At 43.7% G+C, this 17927-nt stretch overlaps 2 protein-coding genes across 8 annotated transcripts; both read right to left on the bottom strand.

Moving 5' to 3' along the window:
• Positions 1–827: 827 nt before the first annotated feature.
• On the bottom strand, positions 828–6855 carry LOC113588609 (muscle M-line assembly protein unc-89-like). 7 transcript variants are annotated; one of them, XM_027027876.2, is made up of 12 exons: positions 6776–6855; positions 5995–6087; positions 5689–5805; positions 5278–5373; positions 4731–4817; positions 4463–4564; positions 3877–3978; positions 3400–3561; positions 2990–3100; positions 2172–2327; positions 1575–1718; positions 828–1486 (listed from the first exon to the last, which is right to left on the bottom strand). In XM_027027876.2, exons 2-11 carry the CDS (start codon positions 6041–6043, stop codon positions 1609–1611), a joined length of 1092 nt encoding a protein of 363 aa, XP_026883677.2. In that variant the 5' UTR covers positions 6044–6087; positions 6776–6855; the 3' UTR covers positions 828–1486; positions 1575–1608. The 7 variants fall into 7 exon arrangements, with proteins under 7 accessions (XP_026883677.2, XP_026883668.2, XP_026883669.2 ...); XM_027027867.2 differs by having other exon boundaries at positions 6203–6833; XM_027027868.2 differs by having other exon boundaries at positions 1580–1718; positions 6203–6833.
• Positions 6856–17736, bottom strand: LOC113588607 (lysine-specific histone demethylase 1B). The gene is given in 23 exon segments (XM_027027857.2): positions 6856–8381; positions 8927–9079; positions 9367–9489; positions 10256–10381; positions 10766–10882; positions 10955–11029; positions 11230–11361; positions 12062–12189; positions 12566–12737; positions 12920–13054; positions 13454–13528; positions 13685–13855; positions 14911–15095; positions 15421–15439; positions 15441–15602; positions 15934–15972; positions 16143–16256; positions 16642–16753; positions 16849–16938; positions 17025–17146; positions 17254–17394; positions 17396–17418; positions 17570–17736. Coding segments are annotated over 23 exon segments (2514 nt in total). The 5' UTR covers positions 17586–17736; the 3' UTR covers positions 6856–8297.
• Positions 17737–17927: the final 191 nt, after the last annotated feature.

The raw sequence follows: 17927 nt of genomic DNA, 5'->3' as shown, positions 1-17927 counted from the left end.
TTTATATATTCTTTTCCGAAACGGATCAAATTTCCACAGCATGTGTGGAGATTTACATTTGAAGTTAATTTGCTCTGTTCATACCCTGTCAAGTAGTCAGTTTTATTGTTTTTAAACTTCGAATGAATTAGGTAAGATCCCAAGATTACGCATTCACCAGCTACACGATAAATGCTGAACACACGTTGGTTTTAATTTGGTTCTGATGTATCTCGCTAGACCTGTCATTCATTCGTTAGACTAGGCTGCCAAAAGCAGTACGTTATGTCTAGTCAGTGAGACGCTGAACTGAGCCCATTCTTTAATTCTTATCAACAACTTTTTCACTTATAAGAACTCAGTCCTTCTAAATATACCAAGCTCCTAAAATATTATGAACTTCTGTTGATTTGAGTTTTTCCTTTTTGTTCATGATCTGTTCATACCTGTTTGTGCTCAATTCCACATTTTCATTGGTATTTTATCAGAATAAAATATATCAGTTAGTGTTAATGTCCGTAAACATAAATGTGAGTGTTGATACAGTTATATTACAATACCCTATTTATTTGACCACTACATAAGTGTTGCTTAACAAGGCATCTTAAAATTCAGTATTGACTAGATTTAAATTCATAGAAACATTGATCCAGATATGGCACTAAATTCGTTGCAAAAACAGAATTTTCCATACTGCTAAATCTGGAGGGGTGATCATTCACTCTTTGTGCACCCACACGCAGTATTTGTGGGGACTCGTTGGTGGACAGACACACAGACACACAGAGAGAGTGTTGTCTACAGCAATGCTAAGCATCTGGATTTTAGAATAAAAGTGGCGGTAGAGGTGGGCAGCAGGGTTTCACATTTTTCATTACAAATCAAACTCAAAGTTGGAATGTTTGTAATATTCGCTCCAACAAACCCATACACCAAGATAACGGCAGCACTAGTGACATGTATTTCCAACTAATACAATCTGTTTTCACACACTGCTCCATCTTATTATTTAAAAAAACAAACAAAAAAAACCCAACATTAAAAATAACCAGCACACCAAAATAAATGCAGATTTTAAAAGCATGAAACACTAATATCAAAACAACAAATTTGAACTAACCTTCATACAGCCTTGTTATAACTCACTATTCACACTTATCCACAATTATCAAAATCCTTTCAAACAATCTCTATAGAACTCTGAATAAAAATTGTTTTGTTTTGTTTTTTGTCTACAAACACCCCAAATCAAAACACTGGCATTCACAACATAAGAGGCCAGAACATAAAAACAGATTAATACTATTAAAAAAAATTAGAAAATGAAACTATATTAAAAACCCTATTTCATGCATTCATGCGCAACATGAGAGATTCATGTGTTGTTACAAATCAATCTGATGGTTTAATACTGTCATTACTATAAATAAAGCAAATGTAAGAGAAGCGCTGATCACAGAATGACGCATCAACGAGTGTCCTCTGCTTTGACTCTCTCAGGCTCAGTCTGTGTAAAGTCACCCGACAGAACAAATGTTCACATACAGATATCATGTAAATATTACAAACATCTTAGTTTGTTAGATGCACCAAACCTCACGGATGTGCGTGTGCGCGCGCACGTGACGTTCAGCTGTTGCCAGGCTCTCTCTGAGGAGACGGAGGCGTTTCTTCGGGTTCCCTCTCAGCCAGACACTTGTCGTCCAGGTCTTCCTTCAACACCTCAGCCAGTTTGGACTCTGAAGGAGAGAACGGAGATGGAGATGATACAAACCTTTCTGAAAGCGGGAGCCTCATTCCAGCCTTCTGCACGACTCTGGTGATTATATCGTGACTTCCGTGCACTTTTTATTTCAGTGTGCCACTAGCAGTTTGACCTTTCCTCGACCTGCCCTAAGGATACTCAGTCTTAATGAAGGACTCACTGAGACCACACACATAAATGAAGAATGACTTTAAAAAAATGTTAAATCCACATACGTTTCTTCCATCAAAGTTCACAAACACCTGACTGTCCTCTAAACAAGGCCAATGTGCTATTTGTCCACTACAGAAACCTCATAGTCCTTCATAATCTGGGCTCTCACTCAAGTCATTATGAAACACTGATGACATACAGGTCACACTTTGTGACTTCAGATGAATTCAAACTAATCCCAGTCAGCCGTTTCCAAGGCGGTCTCCAGGCTCACCTGGTTTGGGTGTTTCATCTTCGCCATTGGTCCTCTCTTTGCCCTTATATTTCCCCTGTGCAGTCTTCACCTGCTTCTCCAGGGGTTCTTCTTCTGAACTGGTATCTGCCAACAGTGCGATAGACCAGGGTCCGCCATGTCTTTTAACAAGCTTTTCTATAGCCAGTAGAACACCACAGCATTAAGGCCTAATTGGCTTTTCACCAGATATTAGTTAACCCTAGCCTTAACCTTCACTGTCCAGGATTTAATCTGTAAAACCCAAACTTTTTGCAGGTGTGTAGCAAGACAAACAGGATAACTTCACATTTCCTGCAAGTTAACGGGCCTCATCGCTATCTCTGGAGAAGGCAGATGCAGACATGTTTATGTCATTCTTAAACGGCTAGTCCACATGGGTTGTGAGAACAGCTAGTTAGATTTCATAGTAACTGAAAGCTCATTTTTATCATAACACAGCTGTTCAAATCACAGGCCTCAAGGTTCAGGAATGACAGACTTCTCAACCTCCCTTCATCTAGGAGGCAGGACTCTCAACAAAATAGTCAATCCATTATATTACATTGCTAGTTAGCTACCAGTGATTGCAAAATGCAGGACTGAAACCCAAGACCTCACATCCAGTGTTAACAGTTTATTTCAAACGTCTCCTCAGCTTGGGCACCAGTTTAGACCAGACTTTAGACTAGACAGTCTAAAGTGAGAAAAGAAAAAAAAAACCTAACCTGTTAGCCTGGGACAGCCAGTGTGGTTATATCTACAGAGTATCTATGACGATGAGACAGAAATGGATATTGCATCTGTGGGGCAGCTCTTACCCGCAGCTGGACTTTCTTGGGCAGGCTTGGTCTGCCTCTTGAGTCTCTTAACTTTAAGGCTCAGAGGTTCCTCGTCAGAGCTCTCCACAGCACTTCCTGTTCCCACTCCAGCTAACGACCCAGAAGACAACGGAGCAGCAATCCATCAGTCGGAAAGTAATGGACATTAACTACACGTGCCACAGAACTGCAGATCATGAGTACCAGTTTTGCATAACTCCACTGAACAACTGTCTGCTTTTTTCAGCATTCAGCAAAAAATAAGATCATACAATTTTACAAAATGGTTATCCAGTTTATAGAGTTAATGCCCGTTTTACAGAACATGCTGATACATTTTCAGTTATTGCTCTAGTGTACTATGAAGGAATGTCGACTTGCTAGCAGTGCTGGACGTTTGCAATCCTCACCGATCTGCTCTCGGCTGCGCTTGCGCTCCTGTGCCATCGCGTCCATGACGTCACTTTTTGACAACCTCTTCAGCACCACGACCGCCTGCTTCATTTCAGGCTGACTCTTCTTCCCAACCAGCAAGCTCAAGGGCTCATCGTCAGACGTGTCACTAGAGGGCGCTGTAGGATGATCATTTTAGGAATGTAAATGTAAAACTATTAAGTGATGTTTAGATTAATATAACATTTATCCAAAAAATAAAGAAAATACATCTTTAATCAAACATGAGGATACTGAAATACTGAATGTGTAAATATTCTTTTTGATTTGTTAAAATTCTCTTAGTACCTCAAAGAAAAACTGATTATTAGAGAGAGATCATTAGACACACGTGTCCACTGGCAAGTGTGCGTCTGGCTTACTGGTCATTAAAATAAAGTATGCTGTGGGACAGAACAGCGTTGTCCTGTGCTGACTGCCAGGCGATCATCTACCTTTAGCCTGTGTGTCTGCTTTCTTAGGTCGCCCTCGCCTTTTAGGCATTTGGTTCTCAGCTGTAGAAGGTGCTGCATCCATTCTCTCTGTCTCTGGCTTTCCTGGGATAAGACCATCAGAAAACAACATGAAGTGTGTTCATTTGAGCAAAAACTGGGCTGAGGAAGGGAGTCCTGCAGACTCGGTAGAAAATCATTTTTTCTTTCACAGATGAATTCAGTGGTTAAAAGGTACTGGACTAGTAATCAGAAGGTTGCCAGTTCCAAGTCCCACCACTGCCAAGTTGCCACTGTTGGGCCCCTGAGCAGGACCCTTAACCCTCAATTACTCAAGTCGTGTTCAGTTTGAATTGTAAGTTACTTTGGATAAAAGCTTCAGATAAATGCTGTAATTCTAGGAATCCTGGGTGATGGCAAAATAGCAACAAATGTTTTCACCTCCATATTTTTATTTTCACTTTTTGTGGTATTTGGCCTGACTGCACATCAGATAAGAGATTCATGCTAGACTGAGGGCTTCACGCAGGTGAGACTTTAGAGCACAGACCCCTCCAGTCATGAGTGTTCCTGGGTCAGAGTCCACTACCTTTCCTTCCTCGCTTCTGGGTGGTCTTCACTCGTGATGGCGATGACTGTCTCAGACTGGAGGCTCTTGCTCTCATTTTGCACCTTTTTGGGCTTTTGGCATCTAAAATCACAGAATCAGTGAAATATTCTTGTAATTTTGCCAGCTGTGAATGTTTACTGGCAAAAGTGTACTCAAAATACCTCATGAATAAATTACAAAAAAAGAACAAAATAGAATAAAAACATAGCTTCACTTTGGCAAAATAAAGCAGCGCACAGTTCCTCACCCAGTGTTGAGACCTCCTTTTGTGTAGTCTTTCTGATCAGAGTCGTCAGTGGTTGGTCATCCTCTGAATCCGAGGACTCTTTTACAGCTAGCAACAAACGGAAACAACCATCTGCGTTCTCTGTTATTCAGGGCCACAGTCACAAACCTGATGTGTCCAAACTACCTAAAATATGACCACATTCCCCCTTTTTCCTTAAGACTGGAAATCGTAAACATGTTCTCTGTGGTTCTCCGTTACACTTGTGTGCCAGATAGGGTTAATACGTCCTCACCACCTGATGGACGCATCTTTAATACCCAACATAAATGAGTGAGGGTTTGTAAGAGGACTGACCACTTTAGTGTTCACATTCAAAAATGTTTAATGAACATCTCCTACAGGACGGTTGTAATTGCTAACTGCACTTTCGCAATAGCAGGTAACAATTGGTAAGAAAAGATGTGTTTTAAACTAACAGTGTGCATCTTAAATCACAACATCAACGGATTCTCCATCACAGACTCAAACCTATTGATAACTGATAAAGTCCCATCACGGTCCTCACCAGTCTTCTGATGCCTGTGTGCAATCACAGGAGCAGATCTCTTGGATTTAAGCAGTGTGCTTAGAGGCTCACTATCTGAGCTGTGTCCAGGTGACTCTAAAAATCAGGTAAAAGTGTTATAAAGCACATTTCACAAGTACATGAGGTAAAAATGAAGGCCAGTTATTTTAATTGCAAACTATAAAACTATACTTCCATTCAAAAATATAATTCCATTCTTTTGCCTCATCCAAATATAAGGCCCAGGAAACAGACATGGTGAGACACCGGTCTACTCATGTGATGAGACAAAAACTAAATATGACATTTCGCTGTCCTACTCGAACGCCCGTCTTCTTTCGCATTTGGCAAGGACCTATTTTCAAAAAGTAAGTACTTTTTGACTTTTTAAAATTAAATACTCGAGATCACCTGCGGCTGACTCTTTGGAAGTCTCCTTCAATGAAGCGTCTTCCAGAAAGTCGGAGACTAGCGACGCAGATGAACGCTGCTTGTAAGGACCGCCAACCCTGCCATCCACAGCCAGCGCTGTAGGAGGACATATCAAGTACGGAAAGCGACAACCATACGATTGAAATGTCTTACCCCGTAAATATTTTGAGCACACTCATACTGAAGCTTAACAAGTTGCGTACATGTTATGGAAGTCGATTTATCATCGTAGTTGTGAAAGGACAAGGTAACTGTCAGGTCAACTTGAGAACGGGCTTTCCTTACATGTCTCTCCTAAGTAGTGTGTCCTCTCCGGCGTCGGTTTCCACTTCATCAGTGTACTTAAAGGTTCATCATCCGAGCTATCTCCGACAGAGCCTAGACAATTCACACACACACCAGTTAGCTAAAACATAACGTCTGAAAATCTGCTCCGTCAAAATACAGTTAGGTTAGCGTTAGCTAAGGAAACGCCACCCGAGTCCACTACCACCTCTGCTCTGGATGCCAGTCATGGTACCTGCGGGCTCTGGGACCTAAACCCGCCTGAGAGAATATGGTCGATTATTAGTGGGTTTAAGTTAGCTAGCTGTGGTCAGAAAACACTGTGGTATCTTGGTAAAACTGACAATGAACAAGAAAGAAAACCAGCTAACCATCCAGCCAGAGAGGTTTTAATATTACTTAGCTAGCCAGGTTAGCTAACTAGCATACATAGCAATGCACAGGCCGTTTGTGAGCATCTTTGCCTTGTCCAAAAGAGCATTTTAAATCAAGTTAAGGTAGTTATTTAATTCACAACTGCTAACCACTTTAGCGCCGGAGCAGGTAACTTCAGTTAACTGAGAGTAATGTGCAATCCCAGTTACTCACAATAACCAGCAAAGGAAATTATTCTGGACGCAACTAGGCCTAATAGGTTACTAGTAAGTAGCTAGCCACCCAGCTCGCCTGTCAGTTAGCTTCGTACAATCGATGAACTTTCCATTTAGCTAGCGTCCATTTTATTTTATTTTTTTTAAAGATTATCTTTAATTCGTAACTAGATTACTAGCTACACAATCACATTAACTGCTTTCCGAATCAGTGCAGCGAGGTGATGTAGATCCAAGCAATGGCGCCACACATTCAAAGCACGCATTCGTGTATTTCACAAATGCGCAACATTTACGCAGATTTATTTTTCCATTAGGGAGATTGGGGGAGGGGGCTTCAAAATTTGTTACAAAAGAAGGCAAAGATAGGGTACAAGACAAATTCCAGACTATTTACAGTATGCATATATTAACTTTTAATGAAGCTATATCAAGAGATCATAATTAAGTACAGTAAATATTTTAAATTCATATGAACTTGTCCTGACTCTGTATGTAGTAACTTTGTGTCAGAGCCAAATCATCATGCAAAAATTCTACTTTTACAATATCCAGTTGTTCTTAGTTGGGGGGGTCAATAGAAAATTTAATGCAAATACACAAGAGTACAATTTTCCAGACACTTCAGGTCAATATTGTCATGTTTCCTTTGAAGGACAAAACTACCCGGGATCAGCAAAACAGAGAGCAGTAAAATGTAAATCTATGTTCACTGAAGTAGGAACAACCAGGTTCCCAAGCCATAGCGGGTCGTTCGGGAATCCTGAAGCTGGAAATCAGGGCCAGGAAGAGTGTGCTGGTGCTAGGTTTTCTTTACTGCCTTCAACCAATATTCTATATTCAATTATATAATCGAATCATTAAAAAACCACACTAGACAATCGATTGTTAGAAATAATATTCGATTGCGGGACAAAGAAGAAACACCTTGGCTGTCTGCCTCCCGAGTTCTCGCTTGGGCTTCGGCCACTGCACCGAATGCACTGGAGGACGGACAGCAATCACATAACGTCACTTTCATTGATTGAATATGAAATGTGGGTCAAGTTGAAACGACAACAAACACATTGAAATTCATCAGCAACTGTGTGGTAACAACGGTAGAGGGCTCACCACTCGGCCGTGATTTGTACTTTTGGGCAGAAGACTGCAAAATTGTGCAACCTGGCGATAAACGTTATATGCAAATGAGATGAGAGGAAACATGTAGAACCAATCAGTGAATACTGTCATTAAGCCATCCAACCCAAATGGTTGTGTCTTTGAGCATGGTTCAGTACCCCTGCTGAGCATGGTTTGCAAGAGTTCCGTGCAGAACCGTGTTTGTGTGGAAATACGATTGGAACAGTTACTATCGGTACTCAGAATCGTCCAGCCCTACAGTGGAAACAAGCGTACAGATGGACTTCCAAGGGTGATGATCTGAGAACCCTCACTGCATTAAACTCAACCATGGAATAAAATCAAGAAAAGTTGTATGATAATGTACAATCAAGAACTGAAACATCTAATCCTTGCCCAATCCAGAAAGGATAAACACACTAATTCTCAGGTTCCTAATTCCACCCACCCCCTAACTCTGTCCTAGTCCTATTCCAGGACGGGATGGCTAGAGGTCGGAGAAATGGTGGCTTGTTTCCTCTGGTTATTTCTGTACCAAAAGAACCAGGCTGTGACGGGACATTTCGGTCCTGCCAGCACCTGCGCGGAGCATCACAGCGCTGCGATTTTGCTGGCCTCTCGTACTCCACTTAGATACGCGCCTGTTACTGTCTGAGGAAAGTGCCGGTTTGTAGCCTGCAAGGTACGAAACACACACCAAGTCAAGTCCAAATGACAGCAACAAATGTGAGAAAATGAAAACACTACTGATGGCATAAGCAGTTAGGTTGCAGTCAGCAGCTCACCCAGAGCATGAGGATATAATCTCAGTTACAGCTGTAGTTAGAGTTCTGTAACCCAGGTTATATTTTCTTGACAAAAACATTTAGATTTTGCTTTGCATACAATGAATATTTTCACTAAAAAGGCAACACTGTTCCACTTGCATTATAATGTCTGATGGGTTTAAGATATATTGGCCATAGGTGTCCAACTCTGGTCCTGGAAGCCAACCCAGTGGTTCGGTCATTCACTAGCTCAAACACACCTGAATGAACTCTTTGGTTTAATCTCTAGTTTCAGTGCATTTGTTAAAGTAGGGAGGAATTCGGCAGACCGGGCTGGGGGTCTAGCTCCTGACTCAGGCATGTGGTAACATCTCAGTGTGCTAACAAGTTTACACACAACTGTTCCCTGCTTCTGTGTCTTTGTTCTGTACTGTCCAGATAAGACCATCTCACCTCGCCTGCAAAGAAGACCTTCCCTTGCACATCTTCAGCGATGACATCATAGGCCTCCCCGCTACCCCCCGTCTTCACAAAGCTGTATGTCATCCGTGACCATGTGTCCTGACTCCAGTGTGTAACGAAGTACTTTACTGGATCCGGAACCTCCTACGGCACAACACCATGGAGGCTAATTGACTTGGGTGCGGACTCATTCATGGCCCTGTCTGAAACCATCGTCATAGTGATCTATTAGAGGTTTTTTTTTTCTTGCTTCATATTAAATTGTGCAAGATCAATCATCTCGTGAAATAACCCTATAAACAAAACTTTTGCACTCATTTTCTATCCCAGATATTTTTTTGGCCAAAGTTATTCTTGTGATTTACACATTTGAGCATGTTATACAATAACAAACAAGCAGGAATGTCCTGAAAGTTCAGTGGTGAGGTTACCTGTTCCTTAAAGAGTTCCCGCAGGACAGTCATGCAGAGGTTCACCACCTGTGCATCTTGTAGATCCCGGATCATCGTCAGAGCTTGTCCTGTGATCACAGACATCAGCACGCACTGGTCTCCCTGCAGGGACATGGTACAGGTAGGCACTAAGAACCCAAGCCTAGTAAAACCTGATGCACAGGACACTTCTTCATCCAGTGAGCAGTAGGCATTCATCATTATCATCATCATCTCACAACTAATTATTTCATCAGAAACATGAGACACAGTGGAGCATTCTGATTATATGGTGGAGAAAAAGAGAGAAAGGTTTATACGGAGGTTAAATGTCAAATTCCCTGACCCTGACAAAAAAAGCTGAATTTCCATGACCTATAGTAGACAGAAAAGCTTTGTAAACTGGGCAAGAGTTAAAAAAAAAAAAAAAAAAAAATCAAGCATCTATAAATACCACTCACACAATACATGTGAAAATATAAGATTTTGATAAATGGCAACTACAATTTAAGGATGATACCAAAGAAATTCCCTGATATTCAATGACTTGACATAAAAATGATCAAATCCCCCGATTTTCCATGTCTGGAATAATCTTTTGGAATTCCATGACCCATGGGAACCCTTGTTTATGTGGTCAGGGAAAAATAAGTCTGATTTTTCCTCTCTTGTAATAAAAGGCCACCAGTTTGGATACACAAAGTTTTCTTACAACAGTTACATTAGAAAAGTGGAAGGCCACATACACAACCCTAATAATGCCCTTACATTTTCCAGATCAGGAAAACTTGTGTGTGGTATTTAGGAATTGGCCACAAATTCATTCCAAATGGACAAACTCAAAAATCATTTGTGTGAGTATAAAATAGAGAGGTTTGAGAAGTCTAACCTGAGGAGTCATATCATAAAACACACTGAACAAGCCTCTCTTCTCCGGACTGGGTGGAACATGGCCAAAATAATCAGCTCCTTGGATCTTAGCATCCCAGAACCTGTGGGGGAACTGCAGTGCTATCTGAAACACAAGAACCACCATCGCAGCTCACAATCCTCGGACTCGGACTCCACACAGCCTAGCAAAAGCCTCCTCTCAATCCCAGACTTTAAACCAGGTTCACAGAAACAGCCTATGTGAGGTGTTCAATGATGCTTCATTTTAGAATCTTTGGTTTATTTTTGTGTTTCCCTGTAGATCAGCTTATGCTTTTCCATTCGTAATGTGACAATGACCTTTGTCGAAATGCAGTTTACTAAACACCAGAATTTAAACAGTCAAAACTTCGGCGGACCTCTAGAGAAAGAAAGTAAAAGATAAGCAACCCTATTTAAAACGTCACTTTCCATTTTTGCAAAGGACAAGTGATATTTCCCCATCAGAGGTGTTTGCAGCAGCCCCCACCTTCTCTATCACGCCTGCACCAAGGCTATGTACGGCTTTCAGCTTCCTGTCCGGCAGAGGAGGGTTGAACTGGATGGTGTTGTTCTGCAGGAGAGCTAACGGAACCGTCACCAACACCTGCAATGCGGGACCAGGTTTGTCTCAGGACAACAATTTCACTATGGCTGGGATGTATCTAAACTGCCGTACCTTGTGAGCAGTGTACCGTGTTCCGTTTGAGGTGGTAACTTTCACAACGTTGCCTGAGTAATCGATTGCCTCTACCTACACAGAGATACTGATTTTAGTGATTTAGGAGGTTCATCCTTTCATTCATTTATTCCATCATTTACCAGAAGTAAGACGGAGAGCAGAGAAACAGTCCCCTGCACTCAGACAGCCACTGGAGCTGACCTCCTACAGTCGAGTAACAGACGAGTCCCCAGGCTCGTTCAGAGAGGAGGACTCATGCAGCCTGAGCGTACCGGCCTATTGAAGTGGATGTCGAGGCCTTGAGCCAGGTGGTGTAGTGGGGTGGAGTAGCCCTGGGTCAGCAGCGTGTGATCACCAGTGAACTGCGCAAAAAACTCATTATGGTCCCACGATCTAGCAGACACCTGCAAAACACACAGACATGAGGAGGTTCAAAATAAATAATAATTGTTTTAGTGTCATATGTGCACTTATCGATCCACATAGGCAGAGCAGGGAGTTGCTGACATCTGCACTGCCCACTGTAGTCGGTACATCACTCATACAGATGTGTTTTATAGATGCAGACTGCACTTACACCAATGACAGACTAGAGATCTTCTGGTAGCGTGCACCACCAACTAAACTCTGTCCATCACTGGACATTTTGTGACCATTTGGGTGGTAAACTATTCTCTGCAAAGCCTCAGCACGGACATGGCAGCGGTATGGTAGAGATGGTTCAGCACTAAGGTCTTGGGTTCATTTCCCAGGAAACACACTGATGAATACATCCAAGCCACTCTGGACATGAACGTTTGACAAATGTCCGTCTGAACTCAGAACCGTTCAGTGCTACAGTGGGATAAAGGCTAAAGAGATGGTATTCAGGAGATTAGTGTTAGGACACATCAGTATCTATCGGACAGTCGCTGGCATGGTAATGGAAGTTGAGTGTATTCTGATTTTCATCTCAGAAAAGCGGATCTCTTTTAGTGGATCCGGAAAACCCATGGAACCGACAGACACAGAGAAACAAGGAGCATGTGGACCATAGTAAAATAGAGAGAGGAATATTCACTGTGTCTTAAATATACCCAAACCTCTCAGAACTCCCGCACCCACCTGGTCCAGAGGGCTTGCACAGGCATACTCCAGATTACTGAGGTGGAACTGGAGTACCTTCTCCTCCAGTTCACTGAACCGAAGGCCTGACTCCTGCAGAAACGTCTTGTACACCTCCTGGATCTTCTCTGGTCATGAGAACCCATGAGGAGGAAGAAAGTGTGCAAGTAAATAGATAAATAAATAAATAAGGAAAAAAGATTGGCATCAAGTGTTGGATCTTGCCCGGAAAGGGCTGTGAGAACAGTCCTGAACAAATCCTTTCCAATCATCAACCCATTTAAAAAACAAAACAGACTTTTTATGTACAACCAAGACCCAAGGCAGTATTTGAAAATTATCCCAATCAAAAACAAACAAACGAGAGTACTAAAAAAAATGTCGTGAACGAAGCCACTATATAAATTGAAATCTAATTTTGTCCTGCCTTGCCCCCCCAACACCGCTGGGGCTTGCATGCAGCGCTTGTCTGTGTGTGTCTCGTCCCTTTGGAACGTCCAGTACCCCCCAGTGGGACATCCTGGTTCTGCGTTTTGTCCTTCCTCCACTCGGAGACGACGTCCAGGATGGCGTTGAAGTGGAAGTCCATGCGCTTGTCTACGGCTGGATCTGTGGACTGGCCACGGTCCTGGAGGATCTCACAACGCTCACTGAGTTTGTGCATCTTCACGCCCAGCTGAAGACAACACCAAAGCCCAGCTCAGTGTGTCAGCAGCACATGTGACAGTCATAGCCCACCACACCCACCCACCCACAAACACCTGCTAAAATACAGACTGTTAATGAGCGAGTGAGTTTTGATGGCATGGGGGACTAAACTGCTAATTATCATAGAGCATTGTGGGAGGCTGTACTCACCTGTTCGCACATTAGAGCTATGGGGTTGTTGACACAGCCGTTGACGATCTGTGCCCCACGTCCCACGGTGACGCCCAGTGATGTGTCGTCCCAAACTCGTCCTCCTATTCGCTCCCTCGCCTCCACCACCACCACCTGGCGACCAATAACAACAGTGACGAGCTCATTTCATCTTCTCCGGATTACATTCTCACTGAATCTCTGAGGCCAGTTTCCACAGACCTAGCTTAAGTAAATTGTCCAATAAGACTAATCCATAGAAACTCTTTTTAACCAGTCTAAAGTAGTCAATATTGTGCCAATCTTTGTATAATAGGTAGATAATTATTGCTCACAGAGGAAACTTCAGAATATTAATTGTGTTAACCAGACATCTCTCTCTAGCCACAGTGCACACCTACTAACACAACTGAACAGACATGAGGCCCATTAATTAAACACAAAATATTTCAAGATTGTATTTCAAGACTGGGTACATGCCTCATGCTCCACATACATATAGCATGTGGGTGTATCTGAGGAAGCCAGCCTGACCTGCAAGCCAAAGTTCTTCAGCTGCCTTGCCGCAGCAAGGCCAGAAGCTCCTGCTCCAATCACCAATACCTTCTTCTGCACACAGCCAAAGAGAGAGAGAGAGAGGGAGATGCTAATATAATCTGCAAAGCTTCATGAACTGTCTGTGTGCTAAGGACAGACACACACACTGTTAATGCACCATGTTGAGGTATTAAGGTGGTGTTAAGGTGGCGGGCCCCTCAGACTCACATTGTGGTAGGGCTCCGGCAGAAGAGGCTGATTGGTCTGCAGTATTCCAGTGTTGACCAAACCCTTCCGGGTCATGAAGGGCAGAACCTTGTCCAGCTCCTGGACGCATCGCACGCGCACCAGGCCCCGCACGATCACGTGGGGAGCAACTTCTGCACCTGTCAGAGGCTCCTGGACGTCAATATGGTTTACTGCCATTAAGGCACCGCTAACATTAAAAAACATTCAATATATAAATTAAATAAATAAATCAAGGAAAATTATAAATGACTGGCAAAGTAAACATACAATGACCCAGTGTTTGGGAATGGGAAGTCATTAACTAACTTCATTACTTCAGTCCAGACTAAATAATACGCAACTGTTCCCAAACCCCCTACTGTAACATCGACATCTCTCTGTTCCAGAATGAAGGATTAAGTTGCTTCTGATCTGATTTGATGCCACAGCTGCAGCAAGTTTGTTTAAAAGAGTACGGACAGCAAGTCCCAGGAGCTGGCATCCTCCACCCCTCCAATACGGGATGGGACGCTGTTGGAAACATCTGACGTTGTGCGGGGCTCTGGAGGGTGAAGGGCGGAACGCCATCGGAAACACCTGCATCTGCACTTTCCACTCAGCTTAATGGCCAGCGCATGTTCTGGCAGGACTCAGGGGAACGTGGCCGGGGACACACAACGGCTCTGTGAGACCTTCCTCCCACCGCTCACCTAAATGGCAACGTTTGAGGCAAACACAATGCGCTTGGCAATACAAGATCTGATAGTAGAATTCCCTAAGTGCTGTGTGCCTATTTGACAAGGTTATGGACTCTAAACCGGAATCAGGCCGGTCTGAGTATGACCGCGTATCCTTAATGTACCTAAAACGGCATCACAAGATCAGTCACAGAACAGTTTTTGTTTTTGTAGCTTTGGCAAGCAGCACCCAAAACGAGGAAGACATGGGATCTCATCCAGACCTCCACCGGTCTCCACAAGCCCAGCAATCTCAAGCTCAAAGCCACTGGGTCTTGGTTTAGTTTCACGAGCACTCAAGTGCATCAACTGCTGCTGACTGCATACATGACATGACAGAAACTGTCTGGGCCATCCAGCCTGCCTTACTGCTGAAACTGCTGTATGCTGCAAGACAACCAAGCTCACATCCACGCCCTCTCCCCCACTTCGCTCCTGTGTCACTGGGGGTCCACACAACCTCGTCACCCCAGGGTTGGAGACTGGTACCTTGCAGTCCCTGTGCCAGGCAGCCAGGACAAGGTTGCGCAGGGCCAGGTACATGGTGGGGTCCCGGGAAAACTCAGGGAACTCGTACAGTTCATCCAACTCCATCATATCCGGACGCACACACAGAGCCTTCCCACACTCGCTGGGCTGGTAGAAAGGCTGGAAGTATGGGTTCAGACTCGGGACTGGACACAGAGACGGAGACAAAGAGACAGAGACAGACAGACAGAGAAAGGAGAGAGACACACACACACACACACACACACACACACACACACCACACACACACAGAGTGAGAGAGAGAGAGACAGACAGACACACATCAGGGCTGGAAACACACTTTGCTATACACTTTGTCATACATGTTGCTGTTTTCTGAATCTAGTGTTCCCAGAGCAATTACAGGTCATGGCAAAGTCATCCCTAGAGATGGCGTGATTGACAGGGACCGGTGCGTGTGGAGCGAACGCGTTCACGGGCCCTACTTGTCCGCTCCACTCAGGCACTCACCCTGCGGCTGGATAGTACGGTCGCTGCTCAGGACGCAGGTTGCTGTGCGCGGAGCCAGATGGGCTCATGCCCACACAATCGGGGTAGTAGGCACTGAGGAAAGGGCTGGCAGGGCTCTCCTTCAACAGGGGAGGCAGAATTAGCATGGAGGACCACCAACTGTCCAGCACCCCAGCCACTCTCTGAGAGAGAGAGAGAGAGAGAGGGGGGGGGGGGGGAGCTACCTTGACTCTTCTGCTGTCGTCATTTATAGAACAAGACTGCAGGATTTCTCCAATAAAACATTTTAGCCACATTTTTACAGCGATTTGTTGGAAAATGCTGTTAAAATTCTGTGACGCTTTTATTTATCAGTATGAAAGCTCTGGGAAACGACTTCATCACGTTGGTATTGCTGGCCCATTGCTCTACCTGTTCTAGCAGTTAAGGTACAATAAATAAATCATTAAGCTTTTCATTCATCAAATCAGAGCCAAACTGAGATAAAGCAGTCAGGTTTGTCCTGATACTCACCAAGTCTTCAGGCTGAGAACACTGATCTGGACCTTCACTCTTCAAAACGACAAACATCACAAATCTCTTACTACCCAGCATGTACAAAAACAGAAAGTTACACAATACATGCACAAAGCAGATTCGGCTGACATTATGGAAGACCAAGATAACGCGTGTGAGAGGAGCAGAGCTCTCTGCTGGGCCTGCGTGACATTTTTCCCTCTTACTTTAACGTTGCTGAGCTTCATGCCGCAGCAGTACGCCAAGGCCAGTGAAGGGGTTAGCTGGATCTCTTTGGTAAGTTGTCTCCACTTTCCACAGTCTGGTTTCGTGCACTGCACCTAAAGAGAGAGACCAAGACTGTGAGGTGGAGACACGATGGGAGAGAAAATAAAATAAAAGCTTTCAAAATGACTGCAAGAGGAGTGATTTCAAACTGGCAGAACCTCTCTACGTGCCTTTAACTAAGGGGACATTTTTAGGTTAAGCACATTGATACACAAAACCATTTCACTGCGAGTTATACCATGTATGACTATGTACGTGATAAATAAACCAAACTTGAACTTGAACACAAACACAGAAAGCAAACATATTAATCTATCAAATGTTTCCAAACATCTCAAAAGCGTCAAATAATGGAGGGATGATTTGCACTGAGCAGAGTAAACTGGGATAAGGGGCCAAGTTTAACATGGGGACCACGGATCAGGTCAGGAGACTCACCCAGTACGGAAGCTGCTGGTCGGACATGAAGGCTTTCACACTGGGTTCACTCTTCCCGTTCCCTGTCCACAACCTCTTCCACAAGGAATACTTCTCATAACCATCCTTATGGCTTACATGTTACACACACACACACACACACACACACAATTAATTATTGTACATCACCAACATCAGCTGAGGATATCTGCTCTTTCCCAAACTCACCTTCTGTAGTAATGGTCAAAGCATTCGTTACAGAAGTGTTCTCCACAGGATAAGTGGTACCATCGCGATGTATAGCCGTTTTTTGCGCACCTTTGGAGAGTGGGAAAAGGCGAGGTCACCCAGAGATGTGAGCCCAACACCAAACTAAAGCCAAGCCGTGAGTGACCGCGGGGCACCTTTCTGAGGCACTGGCGAAACACACGGGGTACGCGGCGGCGCAGCCTGCCTTCTCACACCTCCTGAACCGCTTCTCTGTCTGTTCTTCTTCTTCTTCTGTGTCCGTCGTTTTTCTTTTGGTCTAGAATTTCGCAAGAGGGGAATAATATAATTCGGCCTACCACAGTGCGAGCGCGTTAATATAACGTAGCTAGATATCTGAAAACGCTCCGTTATTTGGCTACGTACACTGCCCTGCACTGTGGGGGTGCTGTTGCTTCGTTTGCCTCTGATATTAGCCCCCTGTCGTGATGAACGCACGGAATGATTTTCTCCAGCTGAATTATCCGTGACCACCGATGCAGGTCGCTTCTTCCCCCGCGACCGACCCGCAAGACCCCGTACCCCCACAATCTGCTGATAAAACACAAATGTTTAAAATCATGGTGACCATTTACAGAGACGTGCCATGTGTCAGATCCCAGGCTCGTTCACTGGCATATAAACGAGAAGACAACAACTTTAGGTTAACCTAGCTAGCTGCGAACAAAACCAGAACACCAACCTGTGTCCGACAGCATGCTTAGGCAAGGTACTTTTTAATGAATACACAGGCTGACCTTCCTGGAATGAGACGCCAAAATAATAACACGGCAGGTGTTTATTTCCACAAATGCACTTCTTGATTTTTAAACATAAAGATCAGATCGATACGAAACATTTAATGGAGCTTCCTGTTTCGCAAACTGCAATAAGCGTCAAAATAAAAGTCCATATTGCGTTTTAATTTAATTGTTTGGTTAGGATTAAATATTTTACGTTCCATGTAGCTTCACATGTAACACTAAATACAACCTATGGACTACTTTTGTAGTTTTCAAAGTGTTTCCCTCACATTCCACTCTTTTATGAAAAACAAAAAC

The sequence above is a fragment of the Electrophorus electricus genome, chromosome 2 (genome assembly GCF_013358815.1).
Source record: "Electrophorus electricus isolate fEleEle1 chromosome 2, fEleEle1.pri, whole genome shotgun sequence".
NCBI lineage: Eukaryota > Metazoa > Chordata > Actinopteri > Gymnotiformes > Gymnotidae > Electrophorus > Electrophorus electricus.
Note: the sequence above shows the minus strand (reverse complement) of the source record. Positions and strands in the feature narration are given on the sequence as shown.

Coding starts and splice junctions, on each gene's coding strand:
- LOC113588609 (XM_027027867.2), bottom strand. CDS start 6,224: ATGACTGGCATCCAGAGCAGAG. Junction 3,101..3,399: donor GCGCAGCCGAGAGCAGATCG/GTGAGGATTGCA, acceptor CTGGGTCGTTAG/CTGGAGTGGGAACAGGAAGT. Junction 2,328..2,989: donor CCAAGAAAGTCCAGCTGCGG/GTAAGAGCTGCC, acceptor TACTGGCTATAG/AAAAGCTTGTTAAAAGACAT.